Genomic DNA, 18627 nt, shown 5'->3' with positions numbered 1-18627 from the left:
ACAAACTGTCCCCCAGTACTGGGCTTACCTGGATCAGTGCTACCTGCACTGAGCTGTGCACAGACATTGTCATTCTCTTGCAGAGCCTTTTTAAAGTAGAATATTCCCAAATTGTGCTTGCTCATGGCAAAATGGATGCAACCAAGGTTATTCCAGAACATGCATCTCAAGCATTCACCTGAAAAAAATGCAAATAAATTTGTCCACAGAAAAATTTTAATGTTGATGTCCCTCAGACAAGAATTGGGCTCATCTTGCATGAGTTAACACTGTTACCATTCCACTTACTCCCTAAAGAACAGTTCACAAGGCATTTGAAATTTAGGAAATATCTGAAAAATTTTAAAACTCCTTTTAAAATCTCTTTTATTAAAGGTGATACAAATTATTTTTAAAAAACCAGTCCTATTTTGTTAGTCTAATTTTGTTGATTTTTTTTTTTCCTTTTTTAAAACAATTTTTAAAATAGACAGGGTCTCACTATATTGCCTACCCTGGTTTCGAACTCCTGGGCTCAAGCAACCCTTTCACCTTGGCTTCCCAAAGTTCTGGGATTACAGGCATGAGCCACCATGCCCAGCTAATTTTTAGTAACTGTAGACAAATGATACAAAAATGCAAAAGACAAAAAGTGTTTATCAGTAATATAATGTATATGCATTGCATCCACTAATGAAATATTATGTAGAAATTAGAAACAAGGAAGCAAGTATGCATGGAAACAACCAAAGCATATTAAGTGAATAGCAAGAATATATAGAAAAGAACAGAGTGAGGCTGGGTACGATGGCTCACGCCTGTAATCCCAGCACTTTGGGAGGCTGAGGCGGGTGGATCACTTGAGGTCAGGAGTTCGAGACTAGCCTGGCCAACATGGTGAAACCCCACCTCCACTAAAAACACAAAAATTAGCCAGGCATTGGGCTGGGCGCAGTGGCTCACGCCTGTAATCCCAGCACTTTGGGAGGCCGAGGTGGGCGCATCACGAGGTCAGGAGATGGAGACCATCCTCGCTAACATGGTGAAACCCCGTCTCTACTAAAAATACAAAAAATTAGCTGGGCGTGGTGGCGGGCGCGTGTAGTCCCAGCTACTCGGGAGGCTGAGGCAGGAGAATGGTGGGAACCCAGGAGGCAGAGCTTGCAGTAAGCTGAGATCGCACCACCGCACTCCAGCCTGAGTGACAGAGCGAGACTCCGTCTCAAAAAAAAAAAAAAATTAGCCGGGCGTAGTGGAGGGCGCCTGTAATCCCAGTTACTCGGGAGGCTGAGGTAGGAGAATTGCTTGGCCCTAGAGGGCAGAGGTTGCAGTGAGCCGAGATCGCACCACTGCATTCCAGCCTGGGTGACAGAGTGAGACTGTCTCAAAGAAAAAAAAAAAAAAAAAAAAAAAAATAAGGAACAGAACAGAGTATGTCTATTAAACTGTAAGTCTCCACTGATTTTAATTCACACTTCTTTAAATACCACTGCAGCTAAGCATCTTTTCATGTTTGGGAATTTGTATTTTTCAGCCTGTGTTGCCTCTTGTCTTTCACCCGTATTATTTTTTTTCTTTCTCTGAGACAGGGTCTCATTCCATCGCCCAGCCTACAGTGCAGTGGCATAATTAGGGCTCACTGCAGCATCGACCTCCTGGGCTCAAGCAATCCTCATGCCTCAGCCTCCTGAGTAGCTGGGACTACAGGCACGGGCCACCATGCCCAGCTAATTTTTTTATTTTTTTGCAGAGACAGGGTCCCTGTGTTGCTCAGGCTGGTCGCAAACTCCTGGAATCAAGTGATCCTCCTGCCTCGACCTCCCAAAGTGCTGAGATTACAAGTGTGAGCACCGTTCCTGGCCGATCTATTGCTTTATTTGGTTACGGATGTTTTTTCTGTTGGTTACTAGTTGTTTTATATGTTATAGAAACCTTCTGTCACATCTGTTTCAAATATTCCTGCCCACCTCTGTTTGTCATTTGTTTCGTGACTTGGTTCAGTATGTGTATGTGTGTTTACATTTTTAATCATAAAATGTTTAACATTTTAATGTGATCAAATTTAGCCATGTTTTCTAAATTCTATGGTACTTAGATTTTGGAAAATGTTTACTCAAGCCTTCTCCATCACAAAATTAAAATATTCATCCAAGTTTTATCTTACTGCTTTTATTTATTTTTAAATGTTAATCCTTCATCTCTCTGAATTTTATTTTGGCGTAATGAAAGTAATCTAAGCTTTAATATTCTCTTTTCTTTTGTTTTTTTTTTGAGACGGAGTCTCACTCTGTCGCCCAGGCTGGAGTGCAGTGGCGCAATTTCAGCTCACTGCAACCTCTGCCTCCCGGGTTCATGCCATTCTCCTGCCTCAGCCTCCTGAGTAGCTGGGACTACAGGCGCCCGCCACCACACCTGGCTAATTTTTTGTATTTTTAGTAGAGACGGGGTTTCACCGTGTTAGTCAGGATGGTCTTTATCTCCTGGCCTTGTGATCTGCCCGCCTCAGCCTCCCAAAGTGCTGAGATTACAGGTGTGAGCCACCGCGCCCGGCCTTTAATGTTGTTTTTCTAAATAGCTACCCAAACATTCCAAAACAATGGCCCTTAATGACATAAAATGCCTGACTAGAATGACAAAATTAATAATCAGGATATTTATTGTTTAGCACTTAAAATCTAAAGGTAATCTTCTGACATATTTTTAAATTAAGCAATGACAATATTTAAAAGAGAAAAACTAGACTGAGCTCGGTGGCTCACACCTACAATTCCAGCACTTTGGGATCCTAAGTAGCTGGGAATACAGGCGCATGCCATCATGCCTGGCTAATTTTTGTATTTTATGTAGAGACGGGGTTTCTCCATGTTGGCCAGCCTGGTCTTGAACTCCTGACCTCAAGTGATCCGTCGGCCTCAGTCTCCCAATGTGCTGGGATTGATTATAGGTGTGAGCCACCACGCCTGGCCATCTTTATTTATTAATTTATTTTTAGAGACAAGGCCTTGTTCTGTTGCCCAGGCTGGAGTGCAGTGGCATGATCATGATTCACTGGAACCTCGAACTCCTGGTCCTCCTGCCTTGGCCTCCCAAAGCATTAGGATTACAGGCATGAGCCACCACTTCCAGCTCCTGCCTTCATTTTAAAGATTGACAATGTCAATACTGACACCTACATCAAGAAAATCCTAAGCAAAATTTTCTCAAAGTATATTATCTTTTTAGTTTGAGGGATCATTGCATGTTGTGTGTTAGTGGACCTCTGAGGAGAAACTATGACAATGAAAACAAAACACTAAAATTGAGCAGAATTAGAAATGGGTATTTAGAACAGAAATAATACCCACAAGAGAATTATAAGGAAAAAGTGCCTTTCTCCATCCTCCATCACTCCTGTGAACTGAAAGGGTAAATAGGGGAAGGTCTCAGTATGTTTGCATGTGTATTCTGTGCGTGTATCTCAATAGAATCCAAAAGAAACAAGACAAAACATACCAAAATACATATTAATTGTTTGCATTTTAAACTTGAGGCAAAACATACATTTTCAATAGTTTATCCTCATTTCTCGAATAAGTGATTTTCCTTCTCCTGCCCCATCAAATACTGATGATATAAACCTAAATGACAGTCACAATTTTTACTTTCATATTATCATTAATATCAAAGGATTTGTAAGACTTTTTAGTCTAAATAGAGGCAAGAATATGTAATAGGCCGGGCACGGTGGCTCACGCCTGTAATCCCAGCACTTTGGGAGGCCGAGGCGGGCGGATCACGAGGTCAGGAGATCGAGACCATCCTGGCTAACACGGTGAAACCCTGTCTCTACTAAAAAAAAAAAATACAAAAAATTAGCCAGGTGCAGTGGCGGGCGCCTGTAGTCTCAGCTACTCGGGAGGCTGAGGCAGGAGAATGTCGCGAACCCAGGAGGCAGAGCTTGCAGTGAGCCGAGATCGTGCCACTGCACTCCAGCCTGGGCGACGGAGGGAGACACTGGCTCGAAAAAAAAAAAAAAAAAAAAAAAAAAGAATATGTAATAATACTTATCTTCCTAGCATTATAGAAAGATTTTTGATCTAGGTAATGATCTAAAGAAGTCATATTAATTGGGCAAGTTACTGAAAAAAATTATATTATTAACTGGCTTTATGGCAGAAAAAAGTAAAAACATATTATTTACTTAAAAGGCCTCACTTTTCTGGTATAGATGGTAATTCACTAAAAAAAAAAAAAAAAAAAAAAAGATGAAAGAAAAATTAGGTCTCACTTCACAAAGCAAAAGTCCAAGGATCTTACAAAAACAAATGAAAGGGCCAGGTGCGGTGGCTCACACTTGTAATCCCAGCACTTTGAGATGCTGAGGTGGGTGGGTCACTTGAGGTCAGGAGTTCGATACAGCCTAGGCAACATGGAAACCTTGTCTCTACCAAAAAATACAAAAATTAGCTGAGCATGGTGGTGTGTGCCTGTAGTCCCAGCTACTCAGGAGGCTGAGGTGGGAGAATTGCTTGAACCCGGGAGGGAGGTGGAGGCTGTAGTGAGCCAAGATGGTGCCACTGCACTCCAGCTCGGGCAACAGAGCAAGACTCTGTCAAAAAAAAAAAAAAAAAGAAAGGAAGGGAAGGAAGGGAAGGAAGGAAGAGAGGGAAGAGAGGGAGGGAAGGGAAGAGAAGGAAGGGAAGAGAAGGAAGGGAAGGAAAGGAGGGAAGGGAGGGAAGGGAAGGAAGGGAAGAAGGGAGGCAAGGAAGGAAGGAAGGAAAAGAAGGAAAAGAAAGAAGGAAGGAGGGAAGGAAGGAAGGGAGGGAGGAAGGGAGGGAGGGAGGGAGGGCAAGTCAGGTTAAAGAAAAAAGACAAGCTATCTGGGCCAGGCACAGTGGTGCATGCCTGTAATCCCAGCACTTTGGGAGACTGAGGTCAGCGGATCACTTGAGCCCAGGAGTTTGAGACCAGCTTGGGCAACATAATGAGACCTTGTTTCTACAATAAATAAGCCAGGCATGGTGGTGCATGCCTATAGTCCCAGCTACCTGGGAGGGTGAGGTGGGAGGATCACTGGAGCCTAGGAGGTTGAGGCTGTAGTGAGCTGTGATTGTGGCACTGCACTCAGCAAGACCCTATTTCCAAAAAAATAAAATAAAATAAAATAAAAATAAAAAAGAAGGTGGGGGAGGGGAGGAAAGCGATCCAACCTGGAAAAGTAAAAAAAAGAAAGAAAGCAAAGTGAAAGCAAGAAGTAATGAGGTTTCTTCTAAAGTAGAAACAAGAATTCCTGGAAATTTTTGCACCAGAAATATTAAAACATTTTCATTAAAAAATTAGCATAAATCACTCAAAAGACTGGGTGTTGGGAGGTGGACAAGCAAGAAGGAGTAGAAGAGCAAGGCAAAAAAAAGTTAAAATTTCACAATTTTCTTTTACCTGTTTTCGTGAATCCTGGATGCTCAGCAATGTTTGAACTATTTAATAGCTTCACGGCTTTTCGATAATTACCTCTTAAGTACTCAAAATTGCTTTTAAGAAAGAGAGAGGGTGCGGACTGTAGAGAAAATATGAAAGTTACTTATAATTTGTTTTCAGACGCCTAATGTAAGATCTTAATTATACTGTTGTACTGACATGTGTTCAAAACCATAAATGAATCAATTAAGTCACAGTCACAAAAAACTATATAGTCTTTAAATTTTTCATTGCTCTCACAATCAAAAAAATTGAAACTTGTCAGAGAGCACTTTGTAAAAAGAATTACTAAGGGTCCACCTGAAAAAATAAATATAGGTATATGTATAAGAATACAGTCTGTAGATTATCAACTGATTGTGTTCATCTACTACACTACTAACTGAAAACCAATTTGACAACACAATCTATGTCCTTCATTTTAATAGTTATTAGAGAGACTGGTGATCTTTCTTACTTTTTAGGATACAAATGCACCTTTCATTAGAACCTACAGAGATATAAATAATCAAATACTTTTCCAAATAGGAAAAAAAAAGTGCCATTCTACAAATGGAAGAATTTTCAACAGAATGCCTTATTTGCAAGCACTAATCTTGCTGTTCCAAAGATCACGTTTTGAATGGTAGATCACCTTTCACTTCTCCTAAGAATCCTCCTGGTGGAGGACCCTAGATAGTACTACCTGTTTAGAGTACGAAAGCATGCAGAGAGCTCTGGAGACTCAACATCCATCTAGGAGGACACCTGGAATCCTGATTGAGTGATTGATTGATTGAGACGGAGTCTTGCTCTGTCACCCAGGCTGGAGTACAGTGGCATGATCTCGGATCACTGCAACCTCCGCCTCCTAGGTTCAAACAATTCTCCTGCCTCAGCCTCCTGAGTAGCTGGGATTACAGGCATGCGCCACCATGCCAGGCAAATTTTTGTTTTTGTTTTTGTTTTTAGACGGAGTCTCACTCCGTCGCCCAGGCTAGAGTGCAGTGGCGTGATCTCGGCTCACTGCAACCTCCGCCTCCCGGGTTCAAGCAATTCTCCTGCCTCAGCCTCCTCAGTGGCTGGGATTACAGGCGCATGCCACCACACCTGGCTAATTTTTGTATTTTTAGTAGAGATGGGGTTTCACCATGTTGGTCAGGCTGGTCTTGAACTCCTGACTTTGGGATCTGCCTGCCTCAGCCTCCCAAAGTGTGGGGATTACAGGCGTGAGCCACCATGCCCGACCTAATTTTTTTATTTTTAGTAGAGATGGGGCTTCCCCATGTTGGCAAGGTTGGTCTCAAACTCCTGACCTCAGGTAATCTGCCTGTCTCAGCCTTCCAAAGTGCTGCAATTACAGGCATGAGCCATCACGCCTGGCCTATTTATTCACTTAATTTAGCAGCAGGCTTTCCTTCTAAATCCTAGTTTATCCTTTGCTCTGCCTCCCACCCACCCCAAAGTTCTGGTCACTAAAGAAACAAGGGCTTTCAGTGCTTATTCTTAGTGGTAGCTATTCCTCCTGAAGTTTTCGCCGATTTAGGATGACTATTAATTTTCAATTGTCTTTCCTCTATGACTGTGGTCTCCTTTAAGGCAGGAATTATGTCTTTTTTTTTTTTTTTTTTTTTTTTTTTTTTTTTTTGAGAATGAGTCTTGTTCTGTCGCCCAGGCTGGAGTGCAGTGGCGCGGTCTCGGCTCACAGCAAGATCCGCCTCCCGGGTTCACACCATTCTCCTGCCTCAGCCTCCCGAGTAGCTGGGACTACAGCCGCCCGCCACCACGCCCGGCTCATTTTTTGTATTTTTAGTAGAGATGGGGTTTCACTGTGTTAACCAGGATGGTCTCGATCTCCTGACCTCGTGATCCGCCCGCCTCAGCCTCCCAAAGTGCTGGGATTACAGGCGTGAGCCACTGCGCCTGGCTAGGAATTATGTCTTTTATCATTAAAAAAAAAAAAAAAAAAGTTTGATAATGGGTGGCTGGCTAACTGGGCCTTTCCCTCTTAGGCTCAGGTCTAGGCCACAATTGTTCTCAAAAATCACTAGCATATTAACTAACTCAGTGACTAATCTGGATCCTGCCTGAGATTTTTAACCATATTTTCTCATGACTTTATACTTCTAAATTTATAGTTTTTCTAGAAGCATCAAGATTGTTCACAATTCTGTTTCTTTCCTACACCGTCTTAAAAATTATCAATGAAAGATTAGGGTGGAGGGAGTGGAAGGAAGAAGTAATTCTATCTCAGTTAAATCGAAGGTACTGTCAAGCCAAAAGTCACTTGGAAGGGGCAGGTTTTGGCTACAATTTGACTGTTAGATTTTTAATAAATTTTTTTTTATTTAAAAAATTTTTTTTGACAGGGTCTCACCCTGTTGCCCAGGCTAGCGTGCAATGACACGATCTCAGCTCACTGCAACTTCTGCTTCCCAGGTTCAAGTGATCCTCCCACTTTAGCCTCCCTAGTGGCTGGGACTACAGGCACACGCCACCACACCCGGCTTATTTTTGTATTTTTAGTAGAGACAGGGTCTCATCATGTTGACCAGGCTGGTCTTGAACTCCTGACCTCAGGTGATCCGCCCACCTTGGCCTCCTAAAGTGCTGGGATTACAGGTGAGTCACCACCTGGCCATAAATGTTTTGAGTATAATACTAAAAAATTCTAAAATAACCTAAATGTCTAATATTAGCAAAATGTTTAAGTGAGTTGTGATAAACCAGTCACAGAAAAATAGGCAGTTATTTAAAATGGTGGTTTTGAAGGTTACATAAAATAGAAAAGTGCTTGTTGTAATTTTAAGTAAAAAAAAAAAAAAATTAAACTATAGACACAGTATTATTACTACTTCCCAACTTTAAAATAGCAAGGTTCATATCTGGCAGTATATGTAAAAGACTAAGATAAATTATTTAAACCTGACAATACCCATAGTCTAAATAAGAAAGACACAAATTGAAAAACAAAAGTCCAGAAGAAACTTACATTTCCAGCTGTATTCATGACTGACTTGATTTCCCTTTTACATGCTTTCAGAGACTTCATTTGGATATAAGCTCGTACTTTGTACTGTCAAAGGGAAAATGTTAGTATGTTAAAACTATGGTGGATTTACATACAGTTTTACTTTCTAGTTAAGAAAACCCAAACTATTTACAACATAGTTACACTAATTACTTGCTAAATCAAGTTTACAATTTTAGAAAATATGCTATTTTCACTGTACTCTTCGAATATATTTCAAAATACTAAAATCACGGTAGAATAAAAACTTAGCCAGATGTGGTGGCTCACGCCTGTAATCCCAGTACTTTGGAGGCCGAGGCAGGTGGATCACCTGAGGTCAGGAGTTTGAGACCAGCCTGGCCAACATGATGAAACCCTGTCTCTACTAAAAATACAAAAAATTATCCGGGTGTGGTGATGCACACTAGTAATCCCAGCTACTCAGGAAGGCTGAGGCAGGAAACTGGGAGGCAGAGGTTGAAACTGGGAGGCAGAGGTTGCAGCGAGCCGAGATCGCACCATTGCACTGCAGCTTGGGTGACAGAGTGAGGCTCCGTCTCAAAAAACAAACAAAAAACTTAAATACTCAAGTTCCGGGCAAAAATCCTATCAATCCTCTTCTGCACATGGCTAACAATGACTTTTTAAAATTCCAGTTGATTTTATCATGCAGTACATTCCCGTGCCATTTCTCTCAAACTTTATTTATAGAGCAATTTAAATAAATTATATTATCCTCTTAAGAAAAATGTATTTAGGATAAATGTGCTTCTAAACTACAATACTTCAAAAGACAAATATATGCACCTTGAATTATTGACTGCTTCCAATGATCTATCTCATTGCTTCATTTGTCATAACTACAATTAAATATATGTGATGTATTGCCCCCCTTTAAAATTTATACTACCTGATGTATCTTTGATTTTGCAGCTTCTATTAGAGCTCCACTTTCAGCTTTATGATTAGATCCATCTTTGTTGTTGTTATTACCAGTCTGTAGGGTGATGAAACAAAGTTTATCAAAATTAAATAATTTTGACCATAATTTAAATCAGTGATTTCCAAGTGAGCTAGTCTAAATTACCTAGAGAGCATTTTCAAAATGTAGAATTTGTGGGAAATGGTGGTTCATGCCTGTAATCCCAGAACTTTGGAAGGCAGAGGCGGGCGGATCGCTTGAGCCCAGGAGTTCGAGACCAGCTTGAGTAACATGGCAAAATCGCATCTCTACAAAAAATACAAAAATTAGCTGGGCATGGTGGCATGTATCTGTAGTCCCAGCTACTCAGGAAGCTGAGGTGGGAAGACTGCCTGAGCCCAGGAGATCAAGGCTGCAGTGAGGCGTGATTGTGCTACTATACTCCAGCCTGAGGTGGCAGAGCAAGACCCTGTCTTTAAAAAATGCAGAATCCCAGGTCCCACTCCTGGAGACTGAGGTTCAGTAGTCTAGAGTGGGTGACAGGAAGCTCTACTCATGAGAAGCTCACAGTCGAACGTAATGATGAGCTGGTTTTATTTATTTACAATTTTAATTTTTCATAGAGACGGGGGTCTCCACTGTGGCCAGCCTGGGCTTGTTTTAAAAAGCATGAATATTACTTTAAGCAAAACTCAGAATATCTTTCTAAAACCCAGAACAGATCTACCCACTTCTTAAAACTTTCTCTGTTATGAACACTGCCAATCATATCAAATTTGAACTTTCTAGTATTCAAAGTTCTTCAAGCTATCACTCACACTCATATTGCCAACATCATCTCCCACTGCTCTCCTCTGCATTTCTCTGGTACTGTTCATTTCATTACCAGAAAGGTCTCCAGCACACCATTAAGCTCATACCTTTTGTGATATTCTCTGCCAGGCTGGTTATCCTGCTCTACCCCTCCTTGTCTGACTTGTCAAACTATTAACCATCTTCCAAGGCCCAAAACAAACATCCAAATTCCTTTGAAACATTCCCTAACCTCTTTCACCTCTTTCCTCCTTGTCCATGACCAGATGTTGCCCAATTTATCTCTTCCTAGACATGAGATCCTTGAAAGCAAGGACTGCAACGTTTTTGTTTTTGTCACCTTAGTACCTAGCAGAGTACCTTAGAACCTGGCAGAGCACATAAGCATCTGCTAAATTAAATTATATTTAATCAAATTTTACAAGTACTGAATATAAATATTTTACTACACAATGTTTCGGTATAATGCTAAGGTTATTCAACTGAAATCCCTTATGAATACACACTTAAATTGAAAAAAGTAATGCCAGATGTTTATTTTCTTTTTAAACATCAAGAATGTACACAGGCAAAAAGGTATTGGCAACGTTTCCTGCAAATACTCCTTTTAAAACAAAGGGACAGAAAACGGAAGAAAGAAGGGTCATCCCTTGATAACCAGAAGCACAAGTAAAAGAAAAACATGAGACCCAGGATATACTCATACTGGGCACCAAGTCTCTCACCAGAACATGGTGAAGCTTAAACATCATAACTGTATGCTTTTTTATTTTTGAGTTTGAGTCTTGCTCTGTCTCCCAGGCTGGAGTGCAGTGGCGTAATCTTGGCTCACTGCAATCTCCGCCTCCCAGTTTCAAGTGATTCTCGTGCCTCAACCTCCTGAGTAGTTGGAATTACAGTTGTGTGCCACCATGCCCAGCTATTTTTTGTATTTTTAGTAAAGACAGGGTTTCACCATGTTGGCCAGGCTGGTCTCTAACTCCTGACCTCAGGTGATCCACCCACCTTGGACTCTCAAAGTGCTGGGATTACAGGTGTGAGCTACCACGCCCAGCCATGTATTTTTTTTTTTTTTTTGAAGAACTTTAATGATGAAATTTTCCCTAATGAAAGCAATAGTGTTTATCCAGGTTATGGATTCTATTGTCTTAATTCCAATCTTTCAATTCTATAAAAATAATAGCTCATATATGAAAAGATGCTCAATGTACATCCTTAGTCATTAGGAAAATAAAAATCAAAACTGTAACAAGATACCACTTCACACCCCCTAAGATAGCTAATTTTTTTTTAAAGATAGACAATAACAAGTATTGGTAACAATGTGGAGAAATTACAACCTCACAAGTGGCCGGTGGGAATTTAAAATAGTGCAGCCACTTTGTAAAACAGTCTTGTATAGGGTTAAATATAGAGTTAAGATACCATATAACCCAGTGATTCTACTCCTAAATATTATATCCAAGGTAACTGAAAACATATATCCACACAAAAATTTGTACATGAATGGTCACAGAAGCACTATATATAATAACCAAAAAGTAGAAAAGAACCCAAATGTCTACCAACTGATAAAGAATTTTTTAAAATGTGGCATATTCATATAATGAATGGAATATTATTCAGCCACAAAAGGCATGAAGTACATGAAAAAAAAAATAAGTATATGCTAAAATATGGATGAAGCTTGAAAGCATTACACTAAGTAAAAAAAGCCAGTGACAAATAGCCGCATATTATGATTCCATTCATATGTAATGTCCAGACAGTAAATTCAGAGACAGTAATTAGATTAACGGCTGCTTGGGGCTGAGGAAAGGGGGAAATGGGGAGTGACTGCAAATGGTACAGGGTTTCTTTTTGGGGTGATAAAAATATTTTGAAATTAGATAGTAGTAATGGTTGTACAAATGTGAGTACACTCAAAACCACTAAACTCTACACTTTAAAATGGTAAAGCTTATAATATGAAAATTGTATCTTTAAGCTGTTAATAGTTCATAACCACAAACATTAATCATATTTTAATTGCTTTCTTTTTAATCCAGTAAACCAACAAGTAGAGAGAATTAATCACATTTTAGATTTTAGTCTGATCACCTCTAAAGACTCACCTCATTCTTTCCATTTTTGTTATTGTTACCCTGTGAAATCATTTTTTCTAGGACAGCAAGAAGATGCAAAGCTTTCTCAGCTTGGTAGGTTAATATATACAGGTCTACAAGCAAAAAACACACTGCTTGGGCAAATTTTTCTTCTGGGAGAAAAAAAACACAGAAAAGAATAGTCACAACCTAAAGTAAAGCACACATTTCAGACCACCCTCCAAAAAAGGATACAAAGCTTTAAATGGCAAAGCATAAGTCTTTACTCAAATGAATGCCTATCACCTAGAGCCATGAATGAAAGCAACTTGCAATGCCAACAATGTCATTTTACTAGGCACTGCAAGGCCTCTCATTTCAGAAATTCCAGTGATTAAATCTTCCTTAGGAAAATATCTACTAAACACTAGCACATGTAATGAGGAATATTACTTTAGGCGGAAAGAAACCTGAATTCCAATAGAGGTTGTGCATTCCTAACCTGAAATGTTGAAATCTGAAATTTGTAATCCTCCAAAATCCAAAACTTTTTTTGTTTCTGAGATGGTATCTCACTGTGTTACCCAGGCTGGAGTGCAGTGTTGCAATCTTGGCTTACTGCAACCTCTGCCTACTAGGCTCAAGAGATCCTTTCACCTTAGCCTCCTGAGTAGCTGGGACCACAAACATGTGTCACCATGCCTGGCTAATTTTTTCATAGAGACAGGGTTTCACTATGTTGCCCAGGCTGGTCTCAAGCTCCTGAGCTCAAGTGATCCACCCACTTTGGCCTCACAAAGGATAGGATTACAGGTGTGAGCCACTGTGTCCAGCCTCAAAATCCAAAACTTGTTGAGCACCAATGATGCTCAAATAAAATGCTCATGGTAGCATTTTGGAACTCAGGTTAGGAATACTGAACCAGTAAGTATAATGCAAATATTCCAAAGTTAAAAAAAAATCCCAAATCTGAAACACTTCTTGTCCCAAGCATTTTGGATAAGGGATACTCAATCTGCACCTATTCAGCCACTAACTAGGTATGTGTGGTCTCTGTACATCATTTAACTTTTCAGACCTCAGCTGGCTGACCTGTAAAATGAGGAGAATATTTTACCTGCCTGAAGGCAGAGGGGTGGACCAGGGGATCTTGTGAGGTTCCTTCTAACTAAAAAAGTCTATGACTCCATGAAATACATTTCTTTTCTAGGTCATGGAGATGGAAAAAAAAAAAAAAAACAAACATCTGATTACAGAAGCAAAAGAAGCAAGGTATGGGCTGGAGTATATCAGAAAATTGAGACTGCCAAGAGACAGGACCTTCAAAAGAAAAAGAACCCAATGAAGAGAGGAAAGTTAACCTGGTGTGACATAAAACTATCTTTCCTTTCAAAAAAGAAGATAAAAGGAAAAATAAGGTCTAGAAGAGAAAATTTCAAAAGCCTTTAAAGAGTGGAATTCATTTAAAAAACTGAAATTAACACAGCTGGTGTGCAAAGGTCATATATCTCCAAGGGCTTCTCACTGCACCTAAGACAGTAAGCCCTGCCCTAGGCTTTACCTCTTCTGCCCGTGGCTAATTCTGACTTTATTTCCTATTATCCTCCTTACCTAGCTCCAGTCACAATGATCTTGCTGCTATTGCTCTCACCAAACACAGCCTCTCACCTCAAGTCTTCTCCATATCCCATTACCTCCAGTGGGAATGTTTTCCCTCTAAACAGTAGCAAGGATAATGTCTTTTCTTTATTCAGGTCTCGTTTCAAATACCATCTCATCCCAGGCCTTGCTTGATTACCTTACTTAAAACATCCCCAGTCAATCTCTACATTCTCACTCAATTTTAGCTTTACTTCATAGCATTCAAGTATACAGCCAGCCCCCTGTATCTGACCTGCACCCACAGATTCAACCAACCTCAGATTGAAAATGTTAGAAGAAAAAAAAAAGTTGTTGCATCTGCACTGAATATGTACAGACGTTTTCCCCATCATTGTTCCCTAAACAATATGGTATAAAAACATTTTCATAGCATTTACAGTGTATTAGGTATTATAAGTAATTTAGCGATTATTTAAAATGTACAGGAGGACATACACAGAGACTGTATGTAAATACTACACCATTTTATATAAGGGATTTAAGTATCAGCAGATTTTGGTATCTGAAGAGGGGTGTCCTAGAACCAATCTCCCTTGAATACCAAGGGATGGCTGTTTTTTTATTATGTTGCTTTCTCTCCTATTAGAATAGAAGCTTAACGGGGGTAAAGAGTTTCTGTATTTCATTCATTGCATTATCTCCAGACCCAGAACAGTGTCTGGCCCACAGTATTGGACCATGTGCTCAATTAGCATATGTTGTATGAAGAATCTGAGTACTGGCTAGGCATGGTGGTTCACACCTGTAATCCCAGCACATTGGGAAGCCAAGGTGCTGGGCTTGAGCCCAGGAGTTCAAGACCAGCCTAGGCAACATAGTGAAACCCAGTCTCTGCAAAACAATACAAAAATTAGCTGGGTGTGGTGGCGCGTGACTGTAATCCCAGCTATTGAAGAGGTTGGGGTGGGAGGATCGCTTGGGCCTGGCAGGTGGAGGTTGCAGTGAGTGGAGTTCACGCCACTGCACTCCAGCCTGGGCAACAGAAAGAGACCCCATCTCAAAAAAAAAAAAAAGAAAAAAGAAGCTGAGTAGTTATGATTCCAAGTTTGACACTGTAGAAAAGGCAAAACTATAGAGACAGTAAAAAGATCAGTGGTTATAGGTAGAAAGGGAATGAACAGGTACAACACAGAATTCTTAGGGCAGTGAAAAATACTCTGTATGATACTATAATGAATATATTTGTCCAAACACATAGAACATACAACACCAAGAGTGAACCCTAACGTAAACTATGAACTTTGGATGATTATGATGTATCAATGTAGGTTTATCAATTATAACAAATGCACCACACTGTTGAGGGATAATGGTAATGAGGGAGGCTATGGATGTGTTGGGGCAGAGGACACACGGGAAATCTCTGTACAAGAGGAAACTTGGTTTTGCTGTAAATCTAAACCTTCTCTAAAAAAACAGCTTTAAAAAAAATCCAAGCAGTAAAAGTTTAAAAAAAAAAAAAGCCATAAAAGAAAAATGAATGTGAATACTGACTAGTTGATTACTATTAATATATTCTGTTCAGCCACAGTGCAGATTAACAGGATTTCATGAATTCCGGAAATTCTCTTTTTTTTTTTTTTTGAGAGCAAGTTTTGCTCTTGTTGCCCAGGCTGGAATGCTGTGGTGCAATCTTGGCTCACTGCAACCTCGGCCTCTCGGGTTCAAGTGATCCTCCTGTCTCAGCCTTCCTGAGTAGCTGGGATTACAGGCATGTGCCACCACACCTGGCTAATTTTGTATTTTTAGTAGAGACGGGGTTTCCCCATGTTGATCAGGCTGGTCTCGAACTCCTGACCTCAGATGATCTGCTCACCTCAACCTCCCAAAGTGCTGGGATTACAGGCGTGAGCCACTGCGCTGGGCATATTTATATTTTAATAGCTGCCTTTAAAGGCAGTTTCTCCATATTGAAATTCTAAGAAGCATCAATAACAGTAACTTTACAGAAAAATGTATACAGTCCTAAAAGTGTAACTCTGATTTCTAGCTATACAGAAGGACCTGGTCACTAATTACATAATCCCTTACCACTGGTGTCTCTCCCGCCCAGTCTGTCCAGCTACCAAGCTCTCAGGATTGAGGGAAAGAAGAGAAGCACCTCAGAATGGCTCTCTGGAGCCATAGTAATCAGCTGTTCAACCAGCTGTCAGCAAAAGGGGACACTCTACCTCTTCCCAAAGCACCACAGAGCGCTATCATACCCCACCACTTGTCCTGTGGTAACCACATGAGCAATCAGGCGTTCCTGATAAATTAGGAATTCTCATTTGTGTTTTGAATGTAAAAGAAAGCAATTATGGAAAAAAAAAGACAAAAATGTAACTCACAAATGGAATTTGACTGCTTGTGGGCTAGAAACCAACAGCCTTCTCTAACAACCATTTCCTGGGTCTAGCTTTCTCCTTTGCTCTTCTTTTTTCCTTTGCCCTTACTTTTCTTGCTACTCCTACTTGAGGTTAGTAAGCTAATTAAGATAGCAAAAAACTAACTCTGTTCTATACTTCCTACTCCATAATTACCACCAAAAATTTCAGTAAGGCAAAAGGCAAAAATGAAATACCTCACTGTCCCCTAACATTCCAAAATGCTACTTCCTTAATGTACTAAAGTAAGAAAGGATCAGGTACACTAAAATAGTGTTGAAACAGCAAAAACCCCACAAACATCACTAAGTGTTTTCAGCACTTTCCAACAGCATTTTTAACAGTTATCTTCAAAATTTGGGAAGGGACACTCAAAGAAAACCTGGATTACATTTTTATCTTTTCTAACCATTAAGCAAAGCTGATACGGCTTTTCTTTGAATACTGGCATGGACTTCTCGGATTTAGGTTATCTAGGTAAAAGTACCAGAGAATTCTGCAAGTATAGGGAAGATAGGGAAATTTTTGACTTGACAGATAACATACCAAAAGGCTCTATGAACTGATAAAGTTTTTCACCAACTGATATGGCTTCTGTATACTGCCGCAGATGATAAAGAATGACTGCTTGATTATAGTACAACATGCTGTTTTCAACATCATCTAATCCATCCATTTCTTCAACAGCTGCGTGGACCTATAAAGCAATCAACAGAGATTATATTTTAACATTAAGGAAATAAAAAGCAAAAGTGAAAGAATTCATATGAATAAAAAGGAACATAGGCCAACATTCTTATTCTGAATTTTTCCATACTTTCAACAGTATCTTTAGATTTTAATTACTCTCACATACTAAAAATTATTTTCATTCTTCTGTGCCACACATAATAAAATTTTAGGTAAAATGTTTTCATGAGACTTTATTAAGTACCCAGCACATGGCTAGACAATTATCTTCCTTGTCACTGTGAAGCTATCTTCCCTGTTTCAATTGGTAACACCGCTTCTGAGTAGGATTCCCATCTCCTAGTCTCACAACCTACAAGAGGCTACACCAGGCGTGCAAGAAACTCAAAATGACCTTTCCCATAAAAATGTCACGTCGTATTCATAGTTTGATTTCATTTTGTAAAAACTAAGGTAAAATTTAAACATTAATAATAGCTGGCCGGGCGTGGCAGCTCATGCCTGTAATCCCAGCACTTTGGGAGGCCGAGACAGGCAGACCACTTGAGGTCAGGAGTTTGAGACCAGCTTAGCCAACATGGTGAACCCCGTCTCTACTAAAAATACAAAATACAAAAAAAAAATTTAGCTGGGTGTGGTGGCACGCGCCTGTAGTCCCAGCTACTCGGGAGGCTGAGGGAGGAAACTTGCTTAAATCCAAAAGGCAGAGGCTGCAGTGAGCCAAGATCACATCACTGCACTCTAGCCTGAACAACACAGCGAGACTCTGTATCAAACAAAACAAAAATAGTTAACTATTTACCATGTGCCAGACTTGCTATGTTAAAACTTTTACAGGTTAATCCTCACCATACCTCAAGGTCATAGATAATTTTTTTTTTTTTGAGATGGAGTCACCCAGGCTGGAGTGCAGTGGCACGAACTCAGCTCAGCGTAACCTCCACCTCCAGGGTTCAAGTGATTCTCCTGCCTTAGCCTCCTGAGTAGCTCGGACTACAGGCATGCACCACAACACCTGGCTAATTTTGTATTTTTAGTAGAGATGGGGTTTCACCATGTTGGCCAGGCTGGTCTTGAACTCCTGACCTCAGGCGATCTGCCCACCTCGGCCTCCCAAAGTGCTTGGATTACAGGCATGAGCCACCGCACCTGGCCGAGGACATAGATAATTTCATTTCCACTTTATACATAAGGAAACCAGCACAGAAAACTTAATTATCTTGCCCAAGGCCATAGGGCTAGAAAGTATATTTTCAGGTTTCGTTCCCGTAAAAAAAGAATAGATTTTTAAAAAGTACTCAATAACAAAAATATATTATTGCACACATGATGGTTAGAAAAGGCTTTTATGGGCTTCACTAAAGGCTAACATCTGTAACTGACAAAAAAGAAAAAAAAAAAGCATGACACTTTGCATTGTCAAACTGTATACCCCCTTATGTAAGCTGTAGCAATGGGCTTTTAAATTTTAATCAAGCTTTACAACCATTGCACAATTCCATGTAACACATGAAACTGGAAGTCTACTTGTATTAAAACTAACCTTTGCCATTATGAAGATTGCAATAAATTATTGTTCAATATTAAGTAATTAACTCTAAGACCAACACTTCCATAGAACTCTGATATACAGTACATGGATTTAACAGCCTTGGTTTGACT

The 18627-nt window shown here is 40.1% G+C and overlaps 1 protein-coding gene across 14 annotated transcripts in view; it reads right to left on the bottom strand.

The window, feature by feature from the left end:
* Positions 1-18627, bottom strand: part of CNOT10 (CCR4-NOT transcription complex subunit 10) — an 88929-nt gene that overhangs the window by 48384 nt on the left and 21918 nt on the right. For all 14 annotated transcript variants that reach the window (XM_003826131.4, XM_034956027.3, XM_034956026.2 and 11 more), the window contains 6 exons: positions 16822-16972; positions 12278-12420; positions 9339-9425; positions 8408-8491; positions 5398-5515; positions 29-178 (listed from right to left, as the gene is read on the bottom strand). In XM_003826131.4, coding sequence (XP_003826179.2) covers positions 29-178; positions 5398-5515; positions 8408-8491; positions 9339-9425; positions 12278-12420; positions 16822-16972 — 733 coding nt within the window. The remainder of the gene's footprint in view (positions 1-28; positions 179-5397; positions 5516-8407; positions 8492-9338; positions 9426-12277; positions 12421-16821; positions 16973-18627) is intronic.

Source organism: Pan paniscus, chromosome 2 (genome assembly GCF_029289425.2).
Source record: "Pan paniscus chromosome 2, NHGRI_mPanPan1-v2.0_pri, whole genome shotgun sequence".
Classification (NCBI taxonomy): Eukaryota; Metazoa; Chordata; class Mammalia; order Primates; family Hominidae; genus Pan; species Pan paniscus.
The sequence above is the reverse complement of the archived record's forward strand: the minus strand, read 5'-3'. Positions and strand labels throughout refer to the sequence as shown.